Source organism: Ovis aries, chromosome 2 (genome assembly GCF_016772045.2).
Source record: "Ovis aries strain OAR_USU_Benz2616 breed Rambouillet chromosome 2, ARS-UI_Ramb_v3.0, whole genome shotgun sequence".
In the NCBI taxonomy this organism is placed as follows: Eukaryota; Metazoa; Chordata; class Mammalia; order Artiodactyla; family Bovidae; genus Ovis; species Ovis aries.
Genome location: NC_056055.1, coordinates 183,107,254 through 183,130,431, shown reverse-complemented (window position 1 = coordinate 183,130,431; position 23,178 = coordinate 183,107,254). Strand labels below are relative to the sequence as shown.

Here is a 23,178-nt window from a genome sequence, read left to right as displayed (position 1 = left end):
TTCTTGAAAGTGTCAAAGGCACAGTTTCCAACAAGGCTGTGTTTGTTGCCAGGTACACTGATAAGAGGGTGTGAAAGCTAGGTGGGAATTGTAGTCGGGACTGTGGCCATAAAAGCAGTTTACCAGCAGGAAAGCATGCTGAGAGTTGGAAACATCATCCAACTCATGCCAGGTACAGAATAGCACTGGATGTGTACATCCCTACCCCCTCACCCCTGCAGCCTGGAGAAAGCCTTACTGGGAGGTGACTGAGATGGGGATACCCTGCAGCCCGCTTGCTCATAGCTTGGCCTGATCCAGAGGCAAAAGGACAGTCGGAGGTGGTCAGGGCAGTCAAGGCATCCTGACGTCAAACCTAGAGACACACCATGGGCGTAGTCCCTGTGTTGGGGAGTTAATTCCATTTCAGATATCGATTAACCATGAGATAGAAGGTTTGTGTAAATCTGCTAGTAAAGTACTGAATAAAATGCTCCGAGGATATGCCAGTGACATTTTGGAAGTCAGTATCAAGGAATCTAAGACGAAGGTTAAAACCCAAATCTGAAATTAAGAAGAAAGCTACTAAATACGTAACAAGCTAAGTGGACAAATTGATAACTTAGTTCAGGATGATGCAGTCAAAGTGGAGGAGATACAACTGGTGAGATTGTATGTGTACATGCTCAGTTGCTCAGTCACGTCCGACGCTATGGACTGCAGCCCTTCAGGCTTTTTCCATCCGTGGAATTTTCCAGGCAAGAACACTGGAGTGGGTTGCCGCTTCCTTCTCCAGGGAATCCCTGACCCAGGAATTGAACCCCTGATTCCTGCATCTCCTGCTTTGTCAGGTGGATTCTTTGCCACTGAGCCACCTGCAAAGCCCAAGATATAATTAATTATAATTATGTTTCTGACAAGTGGCTTGAAAATCAAGGAGTGCTCTTTCCTCCTCCCCCCCTTTTTTGTAATTTTCAGAAATAGTTCTTCCGTAGACTACAAGTGGTAAATATCTTAATGTGCCCAATGTTACATTTTTAAAAGTTAACTCCAATTTGAAGAAATTCAGATAAGCTGGAGTATGTTAGTTGACATTTTCCAAAATTTCAGGTGTCAGGGCTAGCTGTGCTGTAATACCAAATGCTTATTTTTTCTGTTTCCTCTACGGCCTCCCTGCTCACAAGATGGAAAATGATGTTTCTTGCCATTTTAGGCAGCCACATCCAGCTGGTTGTCTCCCACCTCCAGAGTCGTTAAGCAGCAAAAACACTCATCGTCTGTTAAAGGTGCCTCTGAATTATTCAGGGAAATTCTTAACCAATATAAATGGTGACTGTACCATCCAGTTCCTCCTTTTCACATTTCTGTCTCTTCCCCATAACTTTCAAACTTATGATCACTGTTAAAACATCCACAGAGAATCAAATATTCAAATAGTTTTGTTGCTCTTGAGCTTTAGACCAGTGATTAGCTTGGAATTGGGATGTTTCCAGTAAAGAAGGCAGTGCGGCTATAATGGGTGTTCATTGGCAGGTGAATGAAGCTATCTATTCTGTGATCACCCGAGACAGGTTTTAAGGACTTCTCTTGGAATAGGGTCATCTTTCCTGTTTCTTCTTCCTGGGGCTTCCCTCTGGTGTCTTGAGCCAAGTGTTTGTTTTGATCATCTGCGCCAAGCTGCCTCCAAGTGGCCATCTGCCCCCTTGTGTGCGTGGTTTCTTGGTATTGTTGCTACATTCATCTTATCACCCCAACCAGAACTCTCTCCCTTCCTCCCCTCCAGTCCTGACAGTCTCTATGTCCTGTCCAGCCCTTCTTCTTCATCCCCTCATCATTTTACACAGTTTCAGGACCTTTATCCTGGTCTCTCTCAGCAACACTCACCCCTTTCAAATCCATCCTCTGTGAACACCAGAAGAATAGAAATAACACATTGTCCCATGGATGAGGGAATACTTTGAAATGCTGTTTCTTTTCATTATAAGTGCTACTGAATGGTTAAACTCTTTAACCATGTACTTATAATACTTTGATGAAAGTGAATCAGTTCATCATTTTTGATAGCTCCAGAATAATCTCAAGTAGATATTAAGATGACTGTGTTTTTCTTCATATTTGAGATCCTATTACTTATGTGATTATCAGCTTAACCCATTATATATCCCTATGCTTCTGCACATGCTGTTTGCTTTGCCAGAAATGTAGATTCTCTCCATATGGCCTTTGATCATTGTGTCACAGTCTCCTCTGGAGTGAGTTTTACACAGGACCCCTGGGGGCCCCATGGGCTTGGTTGTGGACACCTGCCCAGCAGTGTTCTCCCAGATGAGGCGGGCTGATTAGCCCACTGAGGTGAGCTAATTAAATCCTTTGGTTCCTCTGTTTTTTTTTCCCATAGCAGTCTGAACTGTCAGCTGAAGAAAGTCCAGAAAAGTTAGGAATCTCCCAACTACATCGGCGAAAAGTCATTTCCTTGAACAAGCAGATTCTGCAGAAGACCAAACAACTGGAAGAGGTTGGTGTTTTCTTTTCATAATTTCATTCTAGTAAAATAAAGCCATTCTTCAAGAAGGGAGAAACTAACAAGGAGTCAAGATCTCTGTGTCAGAATGATCAAAGGAGGCTGTAGAACAGGGGATCGATGTAATCTGGCCCTTGGGCAATCCAGCCTCCACCTGTTTTTGTAATGCATGCATGCATGCATGCCAATCACTCAGTCATGTCCAACTCTTTGCAACCCCACGAATGGTAGTCTGCCAGTCTCCCCTGTCCATGGAATTTTCCAGGCAAGAATACTGGAATGGGTTGTTGCCATTTCCTACATCAGGGATCTTCCCAACTCAGGAACTGAACCTGTGTCTCCTGCATTGGCAGGCAAATTCTTTACCACTGAGCTACCTGGGAAGCCTGTTATTGTGAATATTAATAGTTTTTTGAAATATATGCATATGCATTTGTTTACATATTTTCTGTGGCTACTTTTCAAGCTTCAGTGGGAGAATTGAGATCTACAAAACCTAAAATATTTTCCTACCTGGTCTTCACAGAGAACATTTCCCAACCTCTGCTCTAAAAGAAGATCACAGGGCAAGAAGAGCATTAGTTAATTCACACAGATTAGCTGAGCACCACTGTGCCGAGCACTGAAATAGGCCATGGTGGTGAAAGAAAAACAAGTTATGATCTCTGCTCTCAGGGTCTGGAGGTAGTGATGGGAAGACATATGCCATCACTTTTTTCTGTGTCTTTATCAATTTAAATGCTTCAGGCACCTTTTTAAGATTATAGGGATAATCCAAGTTCCCTGTAAATAAACCAGCTACTATGGAACTGTATGAAGATAAAAATGAAACTCTCCTGGTACTCGTCCAGTCCCGCTCCTTAAAGCAACCCACTTTTCTAGGCTTTGCAAGGTCTTAAATCTGCTCATTCAGCTGGGGAAGGGGGGTTGTTTGGTTTATAAAAACTGAGTTTGATTTTCACTCATTTTATCACATGTATCTCTCAGTAATGGCTATAAAGGACTATTTTTTTTAGAGTAATTACAAAGTACTTTTCATAATTAACTCATTCAGTTCGCATAACATCCTTGTGAAGGAGGAACTATTATTATTCTCATTTACAAGGAAGCTGAGACACAGAGAAGTGAAGTAGTCTTGCCTGTGGTCACACAGCTTGTTAACGGCAGAGCCAAGACCGGAGCATATAGGTCTACCTCCTTCTTTCTGATGCTGCCTAGTGTGACATGGTACATATGTGCTATGGCTTATTTAACCTGTTCCTCTTTTCATGAGGGTTTTTTCCCAGGGTTTTTTTCCCAGTTGTAAGTTTATGCTATGATGAACATCTTTGTACAGTCATCTTTTTGCAAATATATAAATATTTCTGTAAAATGGATTTTATGAACTGGAATTGCTGGATCAAAAAATATATGCATTTTCAGTTTTTCTAGAAACTGTCAAATTATTCACCAATTATTTTACTAGTTTACACTTCTACACATAATGGTATGTGAGAAAATCCAGACTCTTTAAATCCGAGATGATCTCCTGTAAGGTCCTGTAGATCGAAGGCAACTGGGATACCCCTGCAGCCTTAGTGATGGGAGCCACAGAGCGAGTCTTAGGCCACAGAGAAATGGGAGGAGGAGTACAGTAAGGGAAGGAATGCAGAACATCTCATGGTCCAACAGGGGGATATGCTGTAAAGGCAGAGAACAGGAAGGTAGCTAGTAGCTAACTGACAAGAAACCTGAGATTGAGGAGAGAGGACCCAAAGGAGGTGTTAACCAGTGGGCTAAGTGTTGGGGGGTCAGTATAGGGGTTCCTGATGAATAAGAGGATGGAGGTGGGAGAATCATGGAGGACTCCAGCAAGACAAAAACTTAGCTAAGCTACTGGGACAGTTCCTGTTAGAGAAAAGATGAAGGAAGCTCTTATTAGTTTAGTTACTCAAAGAGAAGAGAAGAATCTTCCCTTCCTTAGCAAGTTCCTACTTCCCTGCCAGGATCCAGCCCCCTTGGGTCTTTGTTGGTGAGGCCTTCCTTGATGAGCAAGATGACTCTTTCCTTGGCTTCCCCAGGCCTGTCTCTGACCAAGCTCTTCTCATACTTTAATCCTCAGCTTACTGGTTTAGCAACTTAAGGGGCAAGGTTTGTGCTGTGTTCTTTGTCTTCTGCCGTACACTTCATTTGAACAGAACCTTGGGTAAATGTTGGATGGGTGGGTGGGTACAGGGTTGGGGGGTGGTGCAGGAAGGTGGGTGAAACAGGTGGGAAATGGCAGGATCTCTTCCTGGAGCTTCCAGAGTTAAACCATTAGGATTTCAAGAGAAAAACAACTTTCTCCAGAAATGCTGTCATCCCCCAGTGATACAGATAGTTTAGTAGGAGGCCATTGCACAGATGGCTCCCTTTGCAAAGTAAGAGGCCAGAACTCCCAGCTTCCCCTGCCGTTATCTCTCCTGCCCTCTGCTTGTGATGGCTTCCTGAGAGGCCTGGCTGGAAATGCGTCAGTCATGAAGACGGGTAACCCAGAGCCCAATTTAGGAGTAATGATGGTGTAGGTGGTTTAATTCTAACTACATCTGTAGATGATGTAATTCTAATAGGTCACTTACAGACTCCTACATGGGCTGAGTTGAAAGTTCCCTGGAGGTCCTGTGGGTAGGACTCCTTGCTCTATCTTCCAGGGCCTGGGTTCAATCTCTGGTTGGGGAACTAATAGTCTCACAGGCAGCATGGCGTGGCCAGTAAGTAAATGAATATGTATTTTTTAATGGGCTGAGTTATTTTGAAATAATTGTTGAGATATAAGATATAATTTCTCATTGTTAATTTGTATGCAGGTAACAACTGAAGTGTTTGATGAGTCTAACTGGTTTTCTACCACATCCCCTTTCCAAAAGTAGAAATGTACAAACCCTTTGAGTTTTGAATAGAATGTTTTCGGATATCTGTAAAAGTTCATAGACAGCATGGGATACACCTTTTTTGGTAAAGAAAAGGGAAATGACATTTTTGAGATGTAAGTTTATGATTGTGTGATTTTGAGCAGTAAATGTAATTCACCTTCTTTCTCTTCATTGAAGTCCTGACTCCTTTCTCCAATCTGACATTATTTGCCTTCCTGTCAGATTTTATGCTAGGACTTCCCAGGTGGCACAGTGGTAAAGAATCCCCCTGCCAATGCAGGAGACGTGAGAGAGGCGGATTCAATCTCTGGGTTGAGAAAATCCCTTGGAGTATGAAATGGTAACTCACTCCAGTATTCTTGCCTGGGAAATCCCATGGACAGAGGAGCCTGGTGGGCTTCAGTTCATGGGGTTGCAAAGAGTCGCACACTGAGCAACTGAGCATGCACACACAAATTCTATGTTAGATTCTTGAGTACTTAAGTGCAGTTTGTATCCTATGAACCAGCATGTCCATTAACTGAATTGATTGTAGCCATATAGTAAACTCAGACCTGAATTTGAATCTAAGCTCTATCAGTTATCAACTATAAACTTGAATGATTTACCTCTTCTGAATCTTTACTTTCTCATTTGTTAAATAAGAATAATGTCTTCTTCCATTGAATGTAAGAATTCATTGTTAGGATTCATGCAGAATACCTAGTACATCACCTGATACATGGCTGGTGCTAATTGAATCTAAAATGTCCACATTTGCTCAGCTTAAATCTTTCTGGGCTCCCATTTTCCCATCTGTGAAACATGGATACTGCCAGTATCTGTGCTGTTGTGAGGATCAAATGAGAGCAAATGTCTTTTATCTTTCATTTACAGCTTCAGGCAAGTCATACTGACCTACAAGCCAAATATGAAGGAAAAAAGAAAACCCTGACAGAGGTGAGCAGATTTCCTTCCTCCATGGGTCTTGTTGGGAATTATTGACCTGCACACTCATATCATCAGTCCGTGTGGAGGGGTCACGATGTCTTTCTCGGGGCTCAGGTCCATCTGGACAAAGGACAGTCACACAGTAGCATGTCTCGAGACATGTTTATCCATGCTACCATGTTCTAAACCATCAGGGTCTTGGGTGGAGGGGAAGATTGCCATGAGCTGCAAGGCTCAGGAAAGCTTCCTGAGGACAGAGGGCCTGACAAGCAGGGTGGCCATGTGAAAGAACACAGAAGATCATTCATGGTAAATAACTCCTGCTCCCCAAGCCACAGGCTGGAGAAAGTACCAGAACACTGGATTCCTTGAGAGTGAGAAGGTCTCTTTCTGTAAAATGACACAACTACAGAGGGTATAATTTGTTGTTCAGAATTGCCAGAGATCTCCTGGTAGAATGGGGGAGGGAGTCTCTGGAGGAAAAGAGGGTTGCAAGTCTGTTTTGACCCCATGATCCATTTCCTAACCCAGATTGCAGTGGTGCTGTCCTCCATCAGCATCACAGCATAGCTTACCCACCACTTCCAATTACCTAGGAAACCAGGCGAGAAAAGCAAATACACAAGATGCCAGCTCTGGCATGAGGGGAGTTTAGGTCTTTCTATTTCCGTCCCTGTTTCTACAGAAAGCTAGTCCTTGTCCAGGTCTGAAAAGCTCTCCTCCCTGTGACTTTGGTGCTCAGGCAAGAGCTATCCCTGTGAGGTCCTAGTACTTTCTGAACCATGTAGAAATGGGACTGATCTTCAGAGACATTTCTGAAGCCAAGGCAGTCCCTATTTTTTTATTTTTTAAATTTCACATGAAATTTGCACTTTTAAAATGGTTGTTTCTCTAGCAGTATGCAGCACTTAGTTCCCTGGCTTGTTATAAACCTGGCAAAGCTTTGTGATTCTGACCTGGACTGGCCTCTTCAGTTATTGTCAGAATGTTTGAGAAGGCAGGCATAAGGATAACAAATTAGAGGAATTTTTAAAAATTCTTTCCAAAGATGCCTGTGTTGCATTTGGACACATCCGCTTTCTTTACACTGTTCTGTGACTCCAATCCTTTCGGATTAGATGGGAAGCTTGGTGGAACCCCTGCTGCTGTCTTCCTGTGCACACTCCACAGTCCTGGCTTAAAAGGTGCCAAGTCATGGACCCATCTTTGTATAACAGTCTAGAAAACATTCAAGGCAGAACATCTTGATAAAATCCTAAGTGGCTGTCAAGTCACTTTTGGTACTAAACACTGGATCAAATATATCTTGAGCTTTAGTTTCCAAGCTCTTCCAAGAATCCAAGCTCTCAGTATTTCTGTTTACCTTCTAAGGTCTCGTGGCTCAGGCTGGGGGCAGGGTGGCGGTTTCTGCTGAGTCAGAGATCTCCATTGTGTTCCTGTGCACTGGCTTTTGGAACTCAAGTAAAAGCCCTTTCATTTTGGGTGAAATTCCTCTTGGTAGATTGGATCTAGGCTGGTCTTTGGAGAGAGATCAAGCCCTGAGCCTTTGGAGTGGGAGCACTGACTCCAAGACCCTAGACAACCAGAGAACTAACCCTAGGGAGTATCAAATAATGAGAACTCACACAAAGGAAACCGCTTGAATACAAGACCCAGCATTACCCAACCACCAGTAGCACCATGTGCAGGACGCCTCATCTAAACAACAGAAATAGAAACCAGATCATCAGCAGACAGGATTACCACCTCACTCAGTGTTACCCATCAGAGGAAAAACAAACAAAAACTCAGCACAAATCTCACCCTATACGAAGCTTACACAAACCACTGGACCAACCTTAGGAGGGCAGAAACCAAAAGGAAGGAAGAATTCAAGCCTGGGAAGAGAAGACCTCAAACACTATCAATTAAAAAAAAAGAATGAAAAGGCAGAGAAATACTACACAGATGAAGGAACAAACTAGAAACACGGAAGTCTAAATAAATGAAGAGGAAATAGGCAAACTACCTGAAAAAGAATTCAGGATAATAATAGTAAAGATGATCGAAAACCTTGAAAACTAAATGGGGAAAATTCAAGAATCAATTAACAAAGACCGAGAAGAATTAAAGATGCAGAGACAAACAACATAATTACTGAAATTAAAAGTACTCTAGAAGGAATCAATAATAGAATATCTGAAGCAGAAGAACAAATCATTGAGCTGGAAGATAAAATGGTGGAAATAACTTCTGAAGAGCAGAATAAAGTAAAAAGTATGAAAGGAACTGAGGACAGTCTCAGAGACCTCTGGGACAATATCAAACGCACCAACATTCGAATTATAGGGGTCCCAGAAGAAGAGAAAAAGAAAGGGTATGAGAAAATATTTGAAGAGATTATAGTTGAAAATTTCCCTAACGTGGAAAAGGAAATAGTCAATCAAGTCCAAGAAGCACAATGAGTCCCATGCAGGATAAACCCAAGGAGAAACATGCCAAGACACATACTAATCAAACTAACAAAGGCTAAACACAAAGAAAAAAATACAAGGGAAACCCCATACGCTTAATAGCTGATCTTTCAGCAGAAACTCTGCAGGCCAGAAGGGAATGGCAGGATATATTTAAAGTATTGAAAGGGAAACATCTACAACCAAGCTTACAGTACCCAGCAAGGATATCATTCAAACAAAATTGATGGAGAAATAAAAAGCTTTTCAGATAAGCAAAAGTTAAGAGAATTCAGTACCACCAAACCAGCTTTACAACAAATGCTGCTGCTACTGCTAAGTTGCTTCAGTCGTGTCCGACTCTGTGCGACCCCATAGACGGCAGCCCACCAGGGTCCCCCATCCCTGGGATTCTCCAGGCAAGAACACTGGAGTGGGTTGCCATTCGGACTTATATAGTTAAGAAACACAAGGGAAGAAAAAAGATCTATACCATCGTCAAGTTGGGTTTACTCCAGGAATGCAAGGATTCTTCAATATATGCAAATCAGTCAATGTGATGTGTCTGTGTGTGTTAGTTGCTTAGTCGGGTCTGACTCTTTGCAACCCCATAGACTGTAGCTCACCAGGCCCCTCTGTCCATGGGATTCTCCAGGCAAGAACACTGGAGTGGGTTGCCATTTCCTTCTCCAAAAGCAACTATAGAAAGAAAGTGAAGTCGCTCAGTCATGTCCAACTCTTTGCGACCTCATGGACTGTAGCCTAGCAGTCTCCTCCAACCATGGAATTTTCCTGGCAGGAATACTGGAGTGGGTTGCCATTTCCTTTTCCACAATCAATGTGATACACTATATTAACAATTTGAAAGATAGAAACCATATGATAATATCAATAGAGGCAGAAAAACCCTTTGACAAAATTCAGCACCCATTTATGATTAAAACTCTTTAAAAAATGGGCATAGAAGGAACCTACCTCAACGTAGTAAAGGCCATTTATGATAAGCCTACAGCAAACATTATTCTCAATGGTAAAAAACTGAAAGCATTCCCCTAAGATCAGGAACAAGACAAGGGTGTCCACTTTCACCTCTGTTATGCAACATAGTTCTGGAAGTCCTAGCAACAGTAATCAGAGAAGAAAAAGAAATAAAAGGAATCCAGATTGGAAAAGAAGAAGTAAACCTCTCATTGTTTGCAGATGACATGATACTGTATATAGAAAACCCTAAAGATAGTATCAGAAAATTACTAGAGCTAATCGGTGAATTTAGCAAAGTTGCAGGATACAAAATCAATACACAGAAATCACTTCCATTTCTATATACTAGCAATGAAAAATCAGAAATAGAAATTAAGGAATCCATCCCGTTCACCATTGCAACAAAAAGAATAAAGTATCTAGGAATAAACTTACCTAAGGAGACAAAAGAACTGTACACAGAAAATTATAAGACACTAATGAAAAAAACTAAAAAACAATATAAATAGATGGAGAGAGATTCCATGTTTCTGGGTAGGAAGAATCAATATTGTGAAAATAACATATTACCAAATGCAATCTACAGATTCAGTGCTACCCCTATCAAATTACCAAAGGCATTTTTCACAGAACTAGAACAAAAAATTTCACAATTCGTATGGAAACACAAAATATCCCAAATAGCCAAAGCAGTCTTGAGAAAGAAGAATGGAGCTGGAGGAATCAACCTTCCTGACTTCAGATTATACTACAAAGCTACAGTTATCAAGACAGTATGATACTAGCACAAAAACATAAATACAGACCAATGGAACAAGATAGAAAACCCAGAAATAAACCCATGCACCTATCAGTACCTTATTTTTGACAAAGTTCAGTTCAGTCGCTCAGGCGTGTCTGACTCGTTGGGACCCCATGAACTGCGGCATGCTAAGTCTCCCTGTCCATCACCAACTCCTGGAGTTTACCCAACTCATGTCCATTGAGTCATTGATGCCATCTAACCATCTCATCCTCTGTCATCCCCTTCTCCTCCTGCCCTCAATCTTTCCCAACATCAGGGTCTTTTCAAATGACTCAGCTCTTCGCATCAGGTGGCCAAAGTTTCAGCTTCAACATCAGTCCTTCCAATGAACACCCAAGATTGATCTCCTTTAGGATGGACTGGTTGGATCTCCTTGCAGTCCAAGGGACTCTCAAGAGTCTTCAACACCACAGTTCAAAAGCATCAATTCTTCAGTGCTCTTTCTTTATAGTCCAACTTTCACATCCATACATGGCTAATGGAAAAACCATAGCCTTGACTAGATGGATCTTTGTTGACAATACTGTCTCTGCTTTTTAATATTACTGCCTAGGTTGGCCATAACTTTCCTTCCAAGGAGTAAGCGTCTTTTAATTTCACAGCTGCAATCACCATCTGCAGTGATTTTGGAGCCCCCAAAAATAAAGTCAGCCACTGTTTCCACTGTTTCCCCATCTATTTCCCATGAAGTGATGGGACCAGAGGCCATGATCTTAGTTTTCTGAATGTTGAGCTTTAAGCCAACTTTTTCACTCTCCTCTTTCACTTTCATCAAGAGGCTCTTTAGTTCTTCTTCACTTTCTGCCATAAGGGTGGTGTCATCTGCATATCTGAGGTTATTGATATTTCTCCCGGCAATCTTGATTCCAGCTTGTGCATCATCCAGCCCAGTGTTTCTCATGATGTACTCTGCATACAAGTTAATAAGCAGGGTGATAATGTACAGCCTTGACGTACTCCTTTTCCTATTTGGATCCAGTCTGTTGTTCCATGTCCAGTTCTGACTGTTGCTTCCTGACCTTCATATAGGTTTCTCAAAAGGCAGGTCAGTTGGTCTGGTATTCCCATCTCTTTCAGAATTTTCCACAGTCTATTGTGATCCACACAGTCAAAGGCTTTGGCATAGTCAATAAATCAGAAATAGATGTTTTTCTGGAACTGTCTTGTAAAACTAGGCCATTCCGTGTGAGGCCACCCAATACGGACAGGTCACGTGGAGAGGTCTGACAGAATGTGGTCTACTGGAGAAGGGAATGACAAACCACTTCAGTATTCTTGCCTTGAGAACCCCATGAACAGTATGAAAACCACCATATGACCCAGCAATCCCACTCCTAGGCATATACCCTAAGGAAACCAAAATTGATAAAGACACATATATCCCATCATTCCCTGCAGCACTATTTACAACAGCTGAAACATGGAATCCACCTAGATGCCCATCAACAGATGAACAGATAAAGAAGTTGTGATACATATACACAATGGAATATTACTCATCCACAAAAAGGAACACATTTGAGTCAGTTCTGATGAGGTGAATGAACCTAGAACCTATTATACAGAGTGAAGTGAGTCAGAAAGAGAACTACTGTATTCTAAATCTAGAATAATGGTACTGAAGAATTTATTCTCAGGGCAGCAGTGGAGAAACACACATAGATAATAGACTTACGGACATAGGGAGAGGAGAGGAATGGGTGAGACGTATGGAAAGAATAGCATGGAAACTTACATTACCATATGTAAAATAGATAGCCAATAGGAATTTGCTGTATGGCTCAGGAAACTCAAGCAGGGGCTCTGTGTCAATTTAGATAGATGGCATGCGGTAGGAGATGGGAGGGAGGTTCAAAATGGAGGAGATATAGGTATACCTGTGACTGATTCATGTTGAGGTTTGACAGAAAACAAAAGTCTGTAAAGCAATTATCATTCAATAAGAAAAAAAATTAAAAAAATATTTTTTGAATCCTTGCATGTGCTAGAAAGATGGAAGGTTCGAATTAAGTTAATAATAGGAGATACTCTCCCTATCCTCACATGATAATGGCAACCAACATTGCGATGTACTGGCTGTGCTGTGGGCACATCATTTGTGTTACCATTGAATCGTCCTGTCAACCCTGGCAGCACACTGTTAATATCCCTGCTGTGCTGCTGGAGAAACTGAGGCAGAAAGGCCATGTGGATTCCAGTGCTGGAGGCCTGGCACCATGACCTCTCAGGGAGCTTACCATCTAGTCAGGCAGTCAAACTAATTCTCGTCTAGGAAGATGGGAGGCTATGCTGAACAATGTAGGAAGAAGCCTGATTTAGTCAGAAGACTGAAGACCGGGACCCTGAATCAGTAATGAGCTCTGCCTCTGGGCCTCAGTCTCCTTATCTGCTCAAGGCAAGGCCTGGGCACATGAGCACTTTGAGCCCTTTCCTGCCAGTGCGCCAGGTTTTACCTCTTCAGCAAAACCTAGTGGCCCTGGAAAATAGGGAGGACCTGCCTTCCCTGGAATATAGGAGAATAAAGCGGGGTGTGGAAGGTGGAGCATGGATGGCAGCCCTGACGTGTGGGGGAGGCGCTGCAGGCCCCTGCATCAGTGGCGGGCCCCTTCTAGCCTGTGCACTTTCTAATTTCAGCAGTACAACTTTAATTTCTTATGTGGAGGTTGATTCTTTTCTGTATATGGAGGATCCTCTCCAGCATAAGGGCATTGACTGTGTCTGAAGTTTTCCTTGATCTACAAACTATCCCTTCAGATCAGAATTCATTTGTTGAGTTGATAACGTTTTTTACAGTTTTGTCTTTCTTAAAATACATGATAATTCTTAATGGTGTGCTTATTTGTGATTCTGAAATTTTCTGTTATCAGCTGCGTGGATTCTGTATTCATTTTATGCAGCATCCTCCACATAACTATTTTGGAAAGGGGGTCCTGCTGTTCGGTGAGATCAGCCAGTGTTAACTGATATTTGGGGTCAGGACAGTGTCCCTCCTCCTGAGTCTTGCCAGGTCTCTGGGAGCCGCCCTGCCTCTGGGACTCCTGCGCCAGCTTTTGGCTTAAGGGAAGCAGGCTTCACTGCACAGCCCACTGGCTGTTCCTGACACAGACCCCAGTCCTGCCGCCCAGTTCTTCCCACACCTGCCGGATCCACACAGTGGTCCTCCACTGGCCAGTCTTACCTGCTACCATCATTCTTGTCCCCAAGGTGCCCGCTCCTGTCATCAAACAGAATCACCTGAACTTCCCAGGACTTGAGAAAGAAGGACTTGCTGCCACATGTTCTCAGCTAGAACTCTTGGAATTTCTTTAACTTTTTTTTTTAATAGGTTGCGCATTCACATAGTTCAAAATTCAAAAAGTACAAATGGTGTCCCCCTGTAACCCAAGCAGCTACTCTACCTAGAGGGTAACCAATCACTTGTGAATCTTTTCAGAAAATTTTTGTGCATATGCAAATAACGTGTGGGTTCTTTAATGCATGTGTATATAGGATGTATACATGTATACCTTCCCTGATGCACACTGGAATAATGGTTTTATGTGCTTTCTTCAACTTACAGTAAATGTTAGAGATCATCATAAAAAAACTTTATTCTTTTTTAATGGCAGCTTAATAGTCTATTGTACAGTAGATCTACACACCTTAAAAATTGAAATCTGAGTTTCCTTAAAGTTTGCTTTTTAAAGTCTCCACTGACTCAGAGAAAGAAAATGGAGTTTTTCAAGATAGGAGATTTAGCCCTGGCCCTGTGAGAAGCCCCAGTAGTGGTATCCTGAGATTGAAACCCAGGTCTGTCTCTCATAGCTGCTGCTTTTTACTTCTTCCCACTGAGAGACACCTGCTGCCAGCATTACTTTGGCTTTCCACCCACTTGCTGCTGTGATTTAAAGGTATTTCCAGGGTTTCTTTTACTCACAGCCTGTGTCAGGAGGGCTGTGGTTTTGATGTTTCTGTGCTGTCCCTCCAGCCCCATCCTGTTCCCCTTGTCCACCTGTTTTCTCAATGTACGGCCATGTCCAGTGGGCTGGGCCACCTGTCCAGAGAGGGCGCAGGTGTGGGCCAGGAAGGAGAATGGAAGCCCTCGCCTCCTGTCCTGGCAAGTCTACAGCAACATGCCTCCTTCTCTCCCATAGCTCAAGGGTCACAGTGAGAAACTGGACAAAGAGCAGACAGCTCTCGAGAAGATAGAGGCCAAAGCTGATCCGAGGTAGGAGATCTCAACACGTGGTATTTATTTTCTCTGTGAGTGTGACTGGTGGTTGGAGAACAGGGCTGAGGAGCCCAGGTCATGGCTGCTGGCGCTGTTCTGCCGGTTACTTCACGCTGATCCTGATCCGGGGCTGCCTTCTTCCTCTTCCTCCCACTTCCCCCTGGGTCGGGAGCAGCTATGTTTTGTATTTTGTTTTGTCTGTTTCCTCCTTTTTAGAAGGTAAGTAATACTTTCAAGGTTCAAAAAGACATACACTGAAAAGTCTTCTCCCGCCCCTGCCCCCAGCTACGCAGTCCTCCTCCCTTGGAGTCAACCATGGTTACCAGGTTTTAACAGCACTGATGTTACCCTGTCCTTCAAGAATGAAAATGTTGTCTTTTTTTTTACCAAGACACTGGGTTTTGGGTTGTTTGTTTTTTTTAATTAATTGTCTTTAGACAATTTAAATTAAATAAAAGCATTTACATTTACATTTAAAATTTTAAATGGGAATTAAAGTTACAGTTCTATCTGTGCTCTGAGTCTTAAGTAGTTGGTATCATTAAAAATATACAGTAATCTCAAAACACATTGATGTTTCTGCAGTTGATATTTTAATTCTGTATTCTGTAACATTTGTTTGAATGTGACCTGATGGACTCAGCTTATAGATGAAAAATAATGTCTGTTAAATGGTGGTCATTATCATTGGTGGGCAGCCTACTAGACACTCTTGGGAGAGACAAAAGAAATTAAGAAAAAAGTTCCTTTTTTTCTGGGGTCTTGGTTTTTAGCTGTGATTCATAAAATCATAGTGGTTTGTTGAAAGTCAGTTGTTTTTTGGTCTTTTCAGCATCCTGCAGAACTTGAGAGCCCTTGTAGCCATGAATGAAAATCTGAAAAGTCAGGAACAGGAGTTTAAAGCACATTGTCGAGTAAGTGTTGCTTGGTGTCATCAGATGTTAACAAAGATTCTCATACAGTCTCCTGCTTTCCCTCCCCTTGTGCTGCTGCGGGTCCTATCCAGGTGTGATAGGAAGAGGAGGTTCACCAGGCAGGTACGTGGTAGTGTGCAAGAGGAGTAAAGTGCTTATGTTGTGATCAGAGGACACCAGAAATGACTTGGATGAGTAACTGTGTGCCAGACCCCAAACTGAGAGCACAGTCTAACAAACAGTGTTTTCTAATTTACAAATGTATTTAAAAGAAAAGTTATACAAGAGGAGTAGTATCATACGAAACTAGGGCCGCCCTAAAATCCTAACATGTCTCTGTCACATGGTCCAATAGTGGGGGTGATATGTGCACAGGTGACTATGTGGGAGACAGGCAAAGAGGGCTGAGTTCTGTGAGTCTAGGGGAAGAGAGGCCACTATGGCGTAGGAGCCCTCTAAAAGCTATATCTGACTTAAGCAGATGAGGGTGACAAGTGGAGGAGGGCTGGATGAGGCAGGGCTCCAGGCTTGAAGGTCCCAGGAAAGGTGGAGAAGAGCTGAAAAAGAGGAAGAGGCTTGGGACTGACTCTAAGCCACTCATTCATCCCATGTCCCAGTGATTACTGTGAGCCTCACCTGCCCTTGGGGAAGAAAGACCCCTTCTGACTGAGATACGGCTGCCTCTACCCTCCTAAAAAGACGTTCCCAGGCTGAAAATCAGGGGCCTGGGGGGCTAGTTCTTTATGGACTTCTTGTCCCCACGTAAACTCACGAATGTGAAAATAAGACTCTAGATCAAGGTAAATCATTACATCCAGTTACTGGCCTGTCCAGATCTTGTAAATGTTCATATTACTTTTAAAGGAGGAGATGGCACGGCTGCAGCAGGAGATCGAAAGCCTGAAGGCTGAGAGGGCGCCAGGCAGAGATGAAAAGGTACGGGCTGTGGAGGGGTGCTCCAGACGGCTGGGGGCTTTGTGACGTCCACCATGAAAGGGTTTCTAGAGGACTCCCCAGCAGAGTCTAGTGCTGAAAGGGACCAGACTTTTCCTCAACCTTGTCCTCTGAACACTCATTTCTCAAATGGTTTTCGTCGATATGTGTCCCTGAACTTTGTCTTCTTTTTGTGAGTTAAAGCAGCTCTGAGTGTGGACGGCAGCAACCCTGGGGCAAGCGTTAACCGGTTTACAAGCCCGGCTGCCCCTCCATTAGGAATGGGTGTTTCTAGGAACTCCTTGAGCTCTGGTCCCCTTTGTCCCATTTACCTCTCAATTTTGTGCCAGTTTGCTGATTTCGCCCTGCACTCCTGCCCCGGGACATGGATGCTGCAGAGAGCAGCTCGCTCGAGATGTAAGGTCGGGGCTCTGGTCATGGGGAGCATACCTGGCTCAGAACAGGTCCCACTGGCTCTCTGAACAGAGGCCTTGATCTTCCAAGGAACTGGTGTGGACAAGGATGGAAAATAAAGTCTGTTTCTCTCACCAAATGAGACCTTAGGGATCACTGGTTTGTTTTCCCTTCTCATACTCCATTCAAAGCTTCTTTGCTGAGGCTCTCTGTGCTTAGGTCAGGGTATGGCCTCAGACCTCGTCAACTGCACCCTCTTGCTTGGGGAAATGGGGAACTTGGGGCTCAGGGAAGGGAGGGGACTGGAGCAGCCAGGGCCTTCTGCCAGGGCTGGGCCTGGGCCTGTATGGACACTGCCCCGCTATCAGGGAGACAGGCCATGGAGGTGCTGCCTCCCTTTCGTGACGGGTTCTGTCACTTCAGCCACAGCCATGAGGACTGGTGCAGCGACGGCAGAGTATGGCTGGGCAGTGGGTGGTGAATTGGGACCACCCCAACTTTCCAGTTGTTTCCAAGACTGAAACTGAGTTCAGCTCAGCCAGCCTCTGGGTTTGTATAGAACTCAGACTTTAAGGGCGGCATTTCTCTTCTTAGCCATCACACCTCGCTAGAGGGATTGACTCGCATTTAGAAATAGATTTTAGCTTGTTAATATGTGACTGATGGACATTTCAGAACAGTTTAAAATCTAGCACTCATGTACGGGCTGTTTCCTGTTCAGACATGATCGTCAAACTGCCAGCCCACCCCTTCCTACTTCTGGACCCTCAGCTTCTTTCCTCAGAGATGATGTTTTGTTTTTTGGTTTTTGGTTTTTTTTTTTACTTTTCCTCATTGCAGACCCTCTCTGGGGGAGAGTCACATGGTGCCTTAACCTCTGCGATGACGCACAATGTAAGTACCTGCCCATTCTCAGGACCAGTACTGTCCTCTGTGGGCGTGGTGACCAGCTTTGTGTCTTCAAAAGCTTCTCATACCTCCTTCCATCATCTCTGTGGCCACCTCCTTGTCTGTGGGCTCTCAGGGCCTGGGTCCATCTTGCACACCCACCCCTGGGGTGGAGCACAGCTTCCCTGTGGACAGCCCTGAGGCCCTGCACCTGGCCCAGGCATTCCATCTCCAGCCTGGCCTCTGAGCTGGGAAGGGGAAAGCCCTGTAAAGGGCCGCACCTGCCAGTCACAGCCCAAAGGCTTCGAGGGGCAGGCAGTGTGCAGGGAGAGAGCTCTGTCTATGGGCTTGCGTTTCGAGGTCAGGGGGTGTTAAGGGCCAGGTAGTGAATATTGTCAACCTCGTGGGCCAGCTCCACTCTGGTCCTCAGAGTCAATATATAAGTGAAAGGATATAGCTATGTTCCAATAAAACTTTATTTATAAAACTAGGCACAGAGGGAGGTTCAGGTGGGAGGGGATATGTATATACCTGTGGCTGATTCACACTGAGGTTTGACAGAAAACAACAAAACTCTGTGGAGCAGTTGTCCTTCAGTGAAAAAATTAATAAAAAAAAAAAACTAGGCACAGGCAAATTTGGCTCAAGGGCCGTTGGATTTAGCCATTGGGCTGTTTGCCAACCCCTGTTCTGAGTCAAAGGAATGCTTCCAGGAGAAAGAAACAGAAAAGAAAGAGGAGGAGGAGAGGAGCAACAGGAAAGTCTCTACCATTCACCTCCTCTAGGTTCCTCTTCCCTTCGTGCCCTCAGAGGCTCCCAGAGAGGGAACTTAAGAACTCCCACAGTGTAGGCTGTTGGGGTTTGCCTGCAGCTGAGCCCCATGGAGGAGCTGGCAGGGGTGTGTGTGCAAAAACACAGGGGGAGAGGGGCACCTCTGACGCCTTTGTAGCTTCCTCTAGCACAGTGAGCCATCCAGCCATGTCTCTTACCTCATTGGGTTCAGTGAGGGGCTGGTTTCTGTCTTTTAATACTGTCCAAAAGGCCTTTCGACAGTGGTGGATGTGTTCTCCATCTGTGCTCTATCCAATATGGTGGCCACTAGCTGTGTATGGTTACTGAGTATCTGAAGGTTGGCTAGGACAATTGAGAAATTGAATATTTTTCAATTTTAGATAATATGAATTTAAATAGCCACATGTGCCTGGTGGCAATCACATTGGACATTGCAGCTCTAAACAGAAACATAAGCAAGCTAGCATCATCTAACACAGCAACATAGAACTGCAGGCTCTTTAAATGTTAGTTATCTCCTCCTCATGGTTTTTTTGTTAAGGGAAGGAAGGGCACATGGATTTGGGGGATCCTTCACTTAAGAACCCTGGGTTTAGCCTGGGTCCCAGAAGAAGAAAGAGTTGTTACAAAGTGATGTGAAAGAGTGTCAAGGGTCTCACAGGATGAGGACTCAACCCTGAACTCAGCCATTTCAAAAAAGAAATTTGGAGCCTCACGGTGAAGGAGATACATAAAAACTGTTCAACTTCAAAAGATTTCATCAAAAAAATAAAAATTTGCAGATAATTAAAGAGTTTTTTTCTAATTTCAGGAAGACCTAGACAGACGGTATAACATGGAAAAAGAGAAACTTTACAAGATCCGTCTACTACAGGTGAGTAAAAGTGAGCTGATAAATCCATCTGACTAGGTCTGCATGTCCTATAGCAGAACAAGAGCATCTCAGTGTCTAAGAGCCAGGGAGACTTGGTTATAAGGCTGTTTGCTGTTCTGTCTGGAGTGTAACTCTGGATTGAGGTGTTGGTTATAACACCTCACACTGGTCTGTTAATTCACCAACATCTCGTTTGACTTGGTTATCACCTTTATTGGAGAGTAGCTATCAGCCTTATTTTCTGTATGAAGAAATTGACTCAAATCTGTTAAATACAAGCAACTAGAAAGTGCCGGAGGCAGGATTCAAGGTCTAATGTTCTTGTCAAGTACTTTTCTTCAAATAGTAAGTGCCCTTTTGAGCTGTTAGTTGATGATCTGGGGTGGCAGGGGCGTGCAGGGGGAGGGAGGGTGGTGAGAACGCCATCAGATATGGGAACATAGGCTTTAGAGTTGGCTTTAAATTCATGCAGAGTCAAAACTGCATTGTAAAATCTCTTCCGTTGCCAGCTTCTGGCTCAGGGACACTTAAAAGCCAAGAGTTAACTTGTGTTGCACTTTGGCCCGGAACTTCTCTCTGCTCTCTGGGAAAGGAAGGCCAGGTTCTGGTGGGAGTGGCCAAGGGGCTGCAGGGGTCAGTGCTGAAGCCCAAGCCAGGGCTGGCTCAGTGAGGGTGTATGGATGTGAACTGGTGGCCGAGAGGCTGAGCAGCTGTATTGATGGAACTGGAGATGGGTTAGAGAAAAAAGCAGAGTCAGGATGGTGGAGAATTTCCGACTTGGCACTAACATGGATCCTTGTGTTATTCATTGAGGAAAAGCCTAAAGTAAAAAGGATAGGGCTGGAGGGAATGGGACAGTGAAAAGAAATGTTCATGAGATCTCTGTGGGGCTTTTAAAGATTAGGGTACTCCACCAAGTAGGAATAGTCTGGGCTGGGCTGTGAAGAGGGGAAGAAGGACTCCACTAGTGAGGCTTGAGACCAAGTGGGCAGCTCGAGGCCCAGGGAAAACAGGAGTCTGAGGTCTCCTGGCAGCTGAGCAGAGGGCTCAGTGGAAAGAAGGTTCAGCGTTGCCAGAAGTCAAGGAAGCTAGAGGCTGAGAATTGCCACAGGTGCACAGAGAAGGTCTGTGTGACCTTGGCGAGAGTATTTCCAGTGGGCGTTGGGAGCAGCCAGCGGCAGTGGGTTGAAGGGTGGCTTGTGGGGAGGGGAGTCGGGACGTCAGAGGCACTTGAGTACTTGGTTTTGCGGTTTCCTTTTTTCTTTCTTTTCTGGCTGTCCGGGGTCTTCATGGTGGTGCATGGGCTCTAGTTGCAGTTCAAGGGCTTGGTTGCCCCACGGCTTATGGGTCTTAGTTCCCCAACCAGGAATCAAAGCCACATTCCTTGTATTGGAAGGCAGATTCTTAAGGACTGGGCCACAGAGAAGGCCCTGATCAGGGTTTAAGGAAGGGCCTTAAAGGGATGAGGGACTTCAGCGTATTTAAATGCCAGTAAAAAGAAACCAATAGAAAAGGAGAGGTTAAAGATGCAGTGAAAAGAATGAATGATTATATCTATAGATTCCTGGTCGGGGCGGGGATGGGGTGGGGGAACATAGGCGTCAGAGCTCAAGCACCCATGGGGAATATAGCCTTGGCCAAAAGGAGAAATAGATCTGTCCCTCTTCTCTAGCTCAAGCCACAGACCTGATTTTGGTTTGGTCACCAGAGTTGATAGTGGATTTTGCACCCAAATAAATTAGAGGTCCCCATCTGCCACAGTGATAAAGTAGCTGGGAGGAGGGACAAGGAGGCACAGGAGAGGGCAACACTGAGACTGTGACTGTGTCGGGGAGCTGGGCAGCCTTCTCCAGTGCTGCCCACAGAAAACTCCCCGCCTCCGAGCCCAAGGTCTCCCCTGCATGCTCACTACTCTGCCTCCCAGATGCAATCAGGAGCAGTTTGACTAATAGAGCCCAGTTCATTTCATGGGAGGGGGCAAATGCCAGAAAGATGCTTTAGGAGCTTTTCAGACAGGCTCAGGGATTTGGAAGTTGTGTGGAGCAGCAAGGTGGCATCAGTCTCTCGTCATCCGGGAAGCGCTTCTGGTGCCCACCTGGCTCTGGGGAATCAGCTGCTCCAGAGTCCTTGGGGTCTGGTGGGCTGGCCAGGGGTATCATCCCATTCAGAATCTTCCTTCTGGACCTGTTAATTTGTTGCCTCCTGTGGCTCCAGTTTAGGGGTTTCTCAGGTGACGCTAGTGGTAAAAAAAAACCCGTCTGCCAGTGCAGGAGACTAAGAGATGCGGGTTCGATTCCTGGGTTGGGAAGATGCCCTGGAGGAGGGCATGGCAACCCACTCCAGTAGTCTTGCCTGGAGAATCCCAAGGAAGGAGGAGTCCGGGGGGATACAGTCCACAGGGTTGCAAAGAGTCAGACATGACTGAAGCAGCTTAGCACACGCGTACACAGGTGGCACCAGTTCACAGCCATGCCTTCTCTCTGTGTTGCCAGGTGGGAATCAGAATCGGAGCCAGCTGGTGGTGTGTGCCTGCATTCCAGGGCTGGTTTGCAGGCACAGGGTGAGTGGAGGCAATATTTTGTGGGAACAAATAAGGCCTTTCATCAAATAGTGTTGTCTCCCCCATCTCTTTTGCATTTAGGCTCGAAGAAATCGAGAAATAGCAATTTTGCATCGCAAGATTGATGAAGTGCCCAGCCGAGCTGAGCTAATACAGTATCAGAAGAGATTTATTGAACTCTACCGCCAGAGTAGGTGCATCGACCACATACTGTCCTGAGGCTGGCCCTGGGAGGGGCAGGGGACAAGGGCCTCTGACCCACTATAGCGTGGTATTTCTGTCCATGGAAGCCAGCCCTGGAAAGGGCTTTAGCTCATCATCAGGGCCACTCATTCCACGTAGCCCAGAATCCCAGGCACAACACTGTAGAGGCCTGACTCCCTCTCCATGGATAGATGGCTTAAGCTGATTGAGCTCTTGGAGTAAAGCTTTCACCCCACCCTCATCCGCATCAGCCATCACTCCTGCTATAGCCAGAGTTGGAAAGACTCCACTCTCCAACTTCACATGGAACCTTGTGATGCCAGCATCTCTAGATCAGTCCTCACTCACTGTCCTCCTTCTCTGTGAACCTTCTTCTCATGTGATCCTTGCCTTTAACAGCGTCGTGTCATTCAAGACTGGGTGTCCCTCAACCTAAATCAGGGATCACGTCTCATCAGGCTCAGAGTGACCCTCAAAGCTGCCATTGCTGTTTTCTTCGCAGTGCTTCTGCCGTACCTCTTGTTCCTTGTATCATGGCCCAGTAACCATTCAGTGGTCTGCAGCTGCTTCTCTGAATCCCTTTCATCCACCCATCCAGTTGCATCGCTTCTCTCCTGTGACAGACCCGCACAAGCTCCCTAGACTGAAGGAAAGCGCTCTCATTCTATCCAGGATCCTCCCCAGTCTAGGTGGCCTGCCAGGAGGCCTCTTCCTGCTCTCAGTCGTCCTCTTCCTCCCCAGTCCACACACTGCTGTTCAGCACACCATGAACTTTGACATCCTAGGCCTTGACTCCTCCTGTTACCTGCACCTGGGACCCTTTCTCCATTCTGTTAGGCAGACCCTTCAA

At 44.8% G+C, this 23,178-nt stretch overlaps 1 protein-coding gene across 4 annotated transcripts in view; it reads left to right on the top strand.

Moving 5' to 3' along the window:
- Positions 1-23,178, top strand: part of CCDC93 (coiled-coil domain containing 93) — a 107,586-nt gene that overhangs the window by 69,925 nt on the left and 14,483 nt on the right. For 2 of the 4 annotated variants that reach the window (XM_042243955.2, XM_042243954.2), the window contains 8 exons: positions 2,381-2,494; positions 6,268-6,330; positions 14,673-14,746; positions 15,582-15,663; positions 16,528-16,599; positions 17,851-17,904; positions 19,502-19,564; positions 22,206-22,314. In XM_042243955.2, coding sequence (XP_042099889.1) covers positions 2,381-2,494; positions 6,268-6,330; positions 14,673-14,746; positions 15,582-15,663; positions 16,528-16,599; positions 17,851-17,904; positions 19,502-19,564; positions 22,206-22,314 — 631 coding nt within the window. Of the gene's footprint in view, positions 1-2,377; positions 2,495-6,267; positions 6,331-14,672; positions 14,747-15,581; positions 15,664-16,527; positions 16,600-17,850; positions 17,905-19,501; positions 19,565-22,205; positions 22,315-23,178 lie in introns of all 4 variants that reach the window. The other 2 variants (XM_027965027.3, XM_027965026.3) reach the window with 1 other exon arrangement.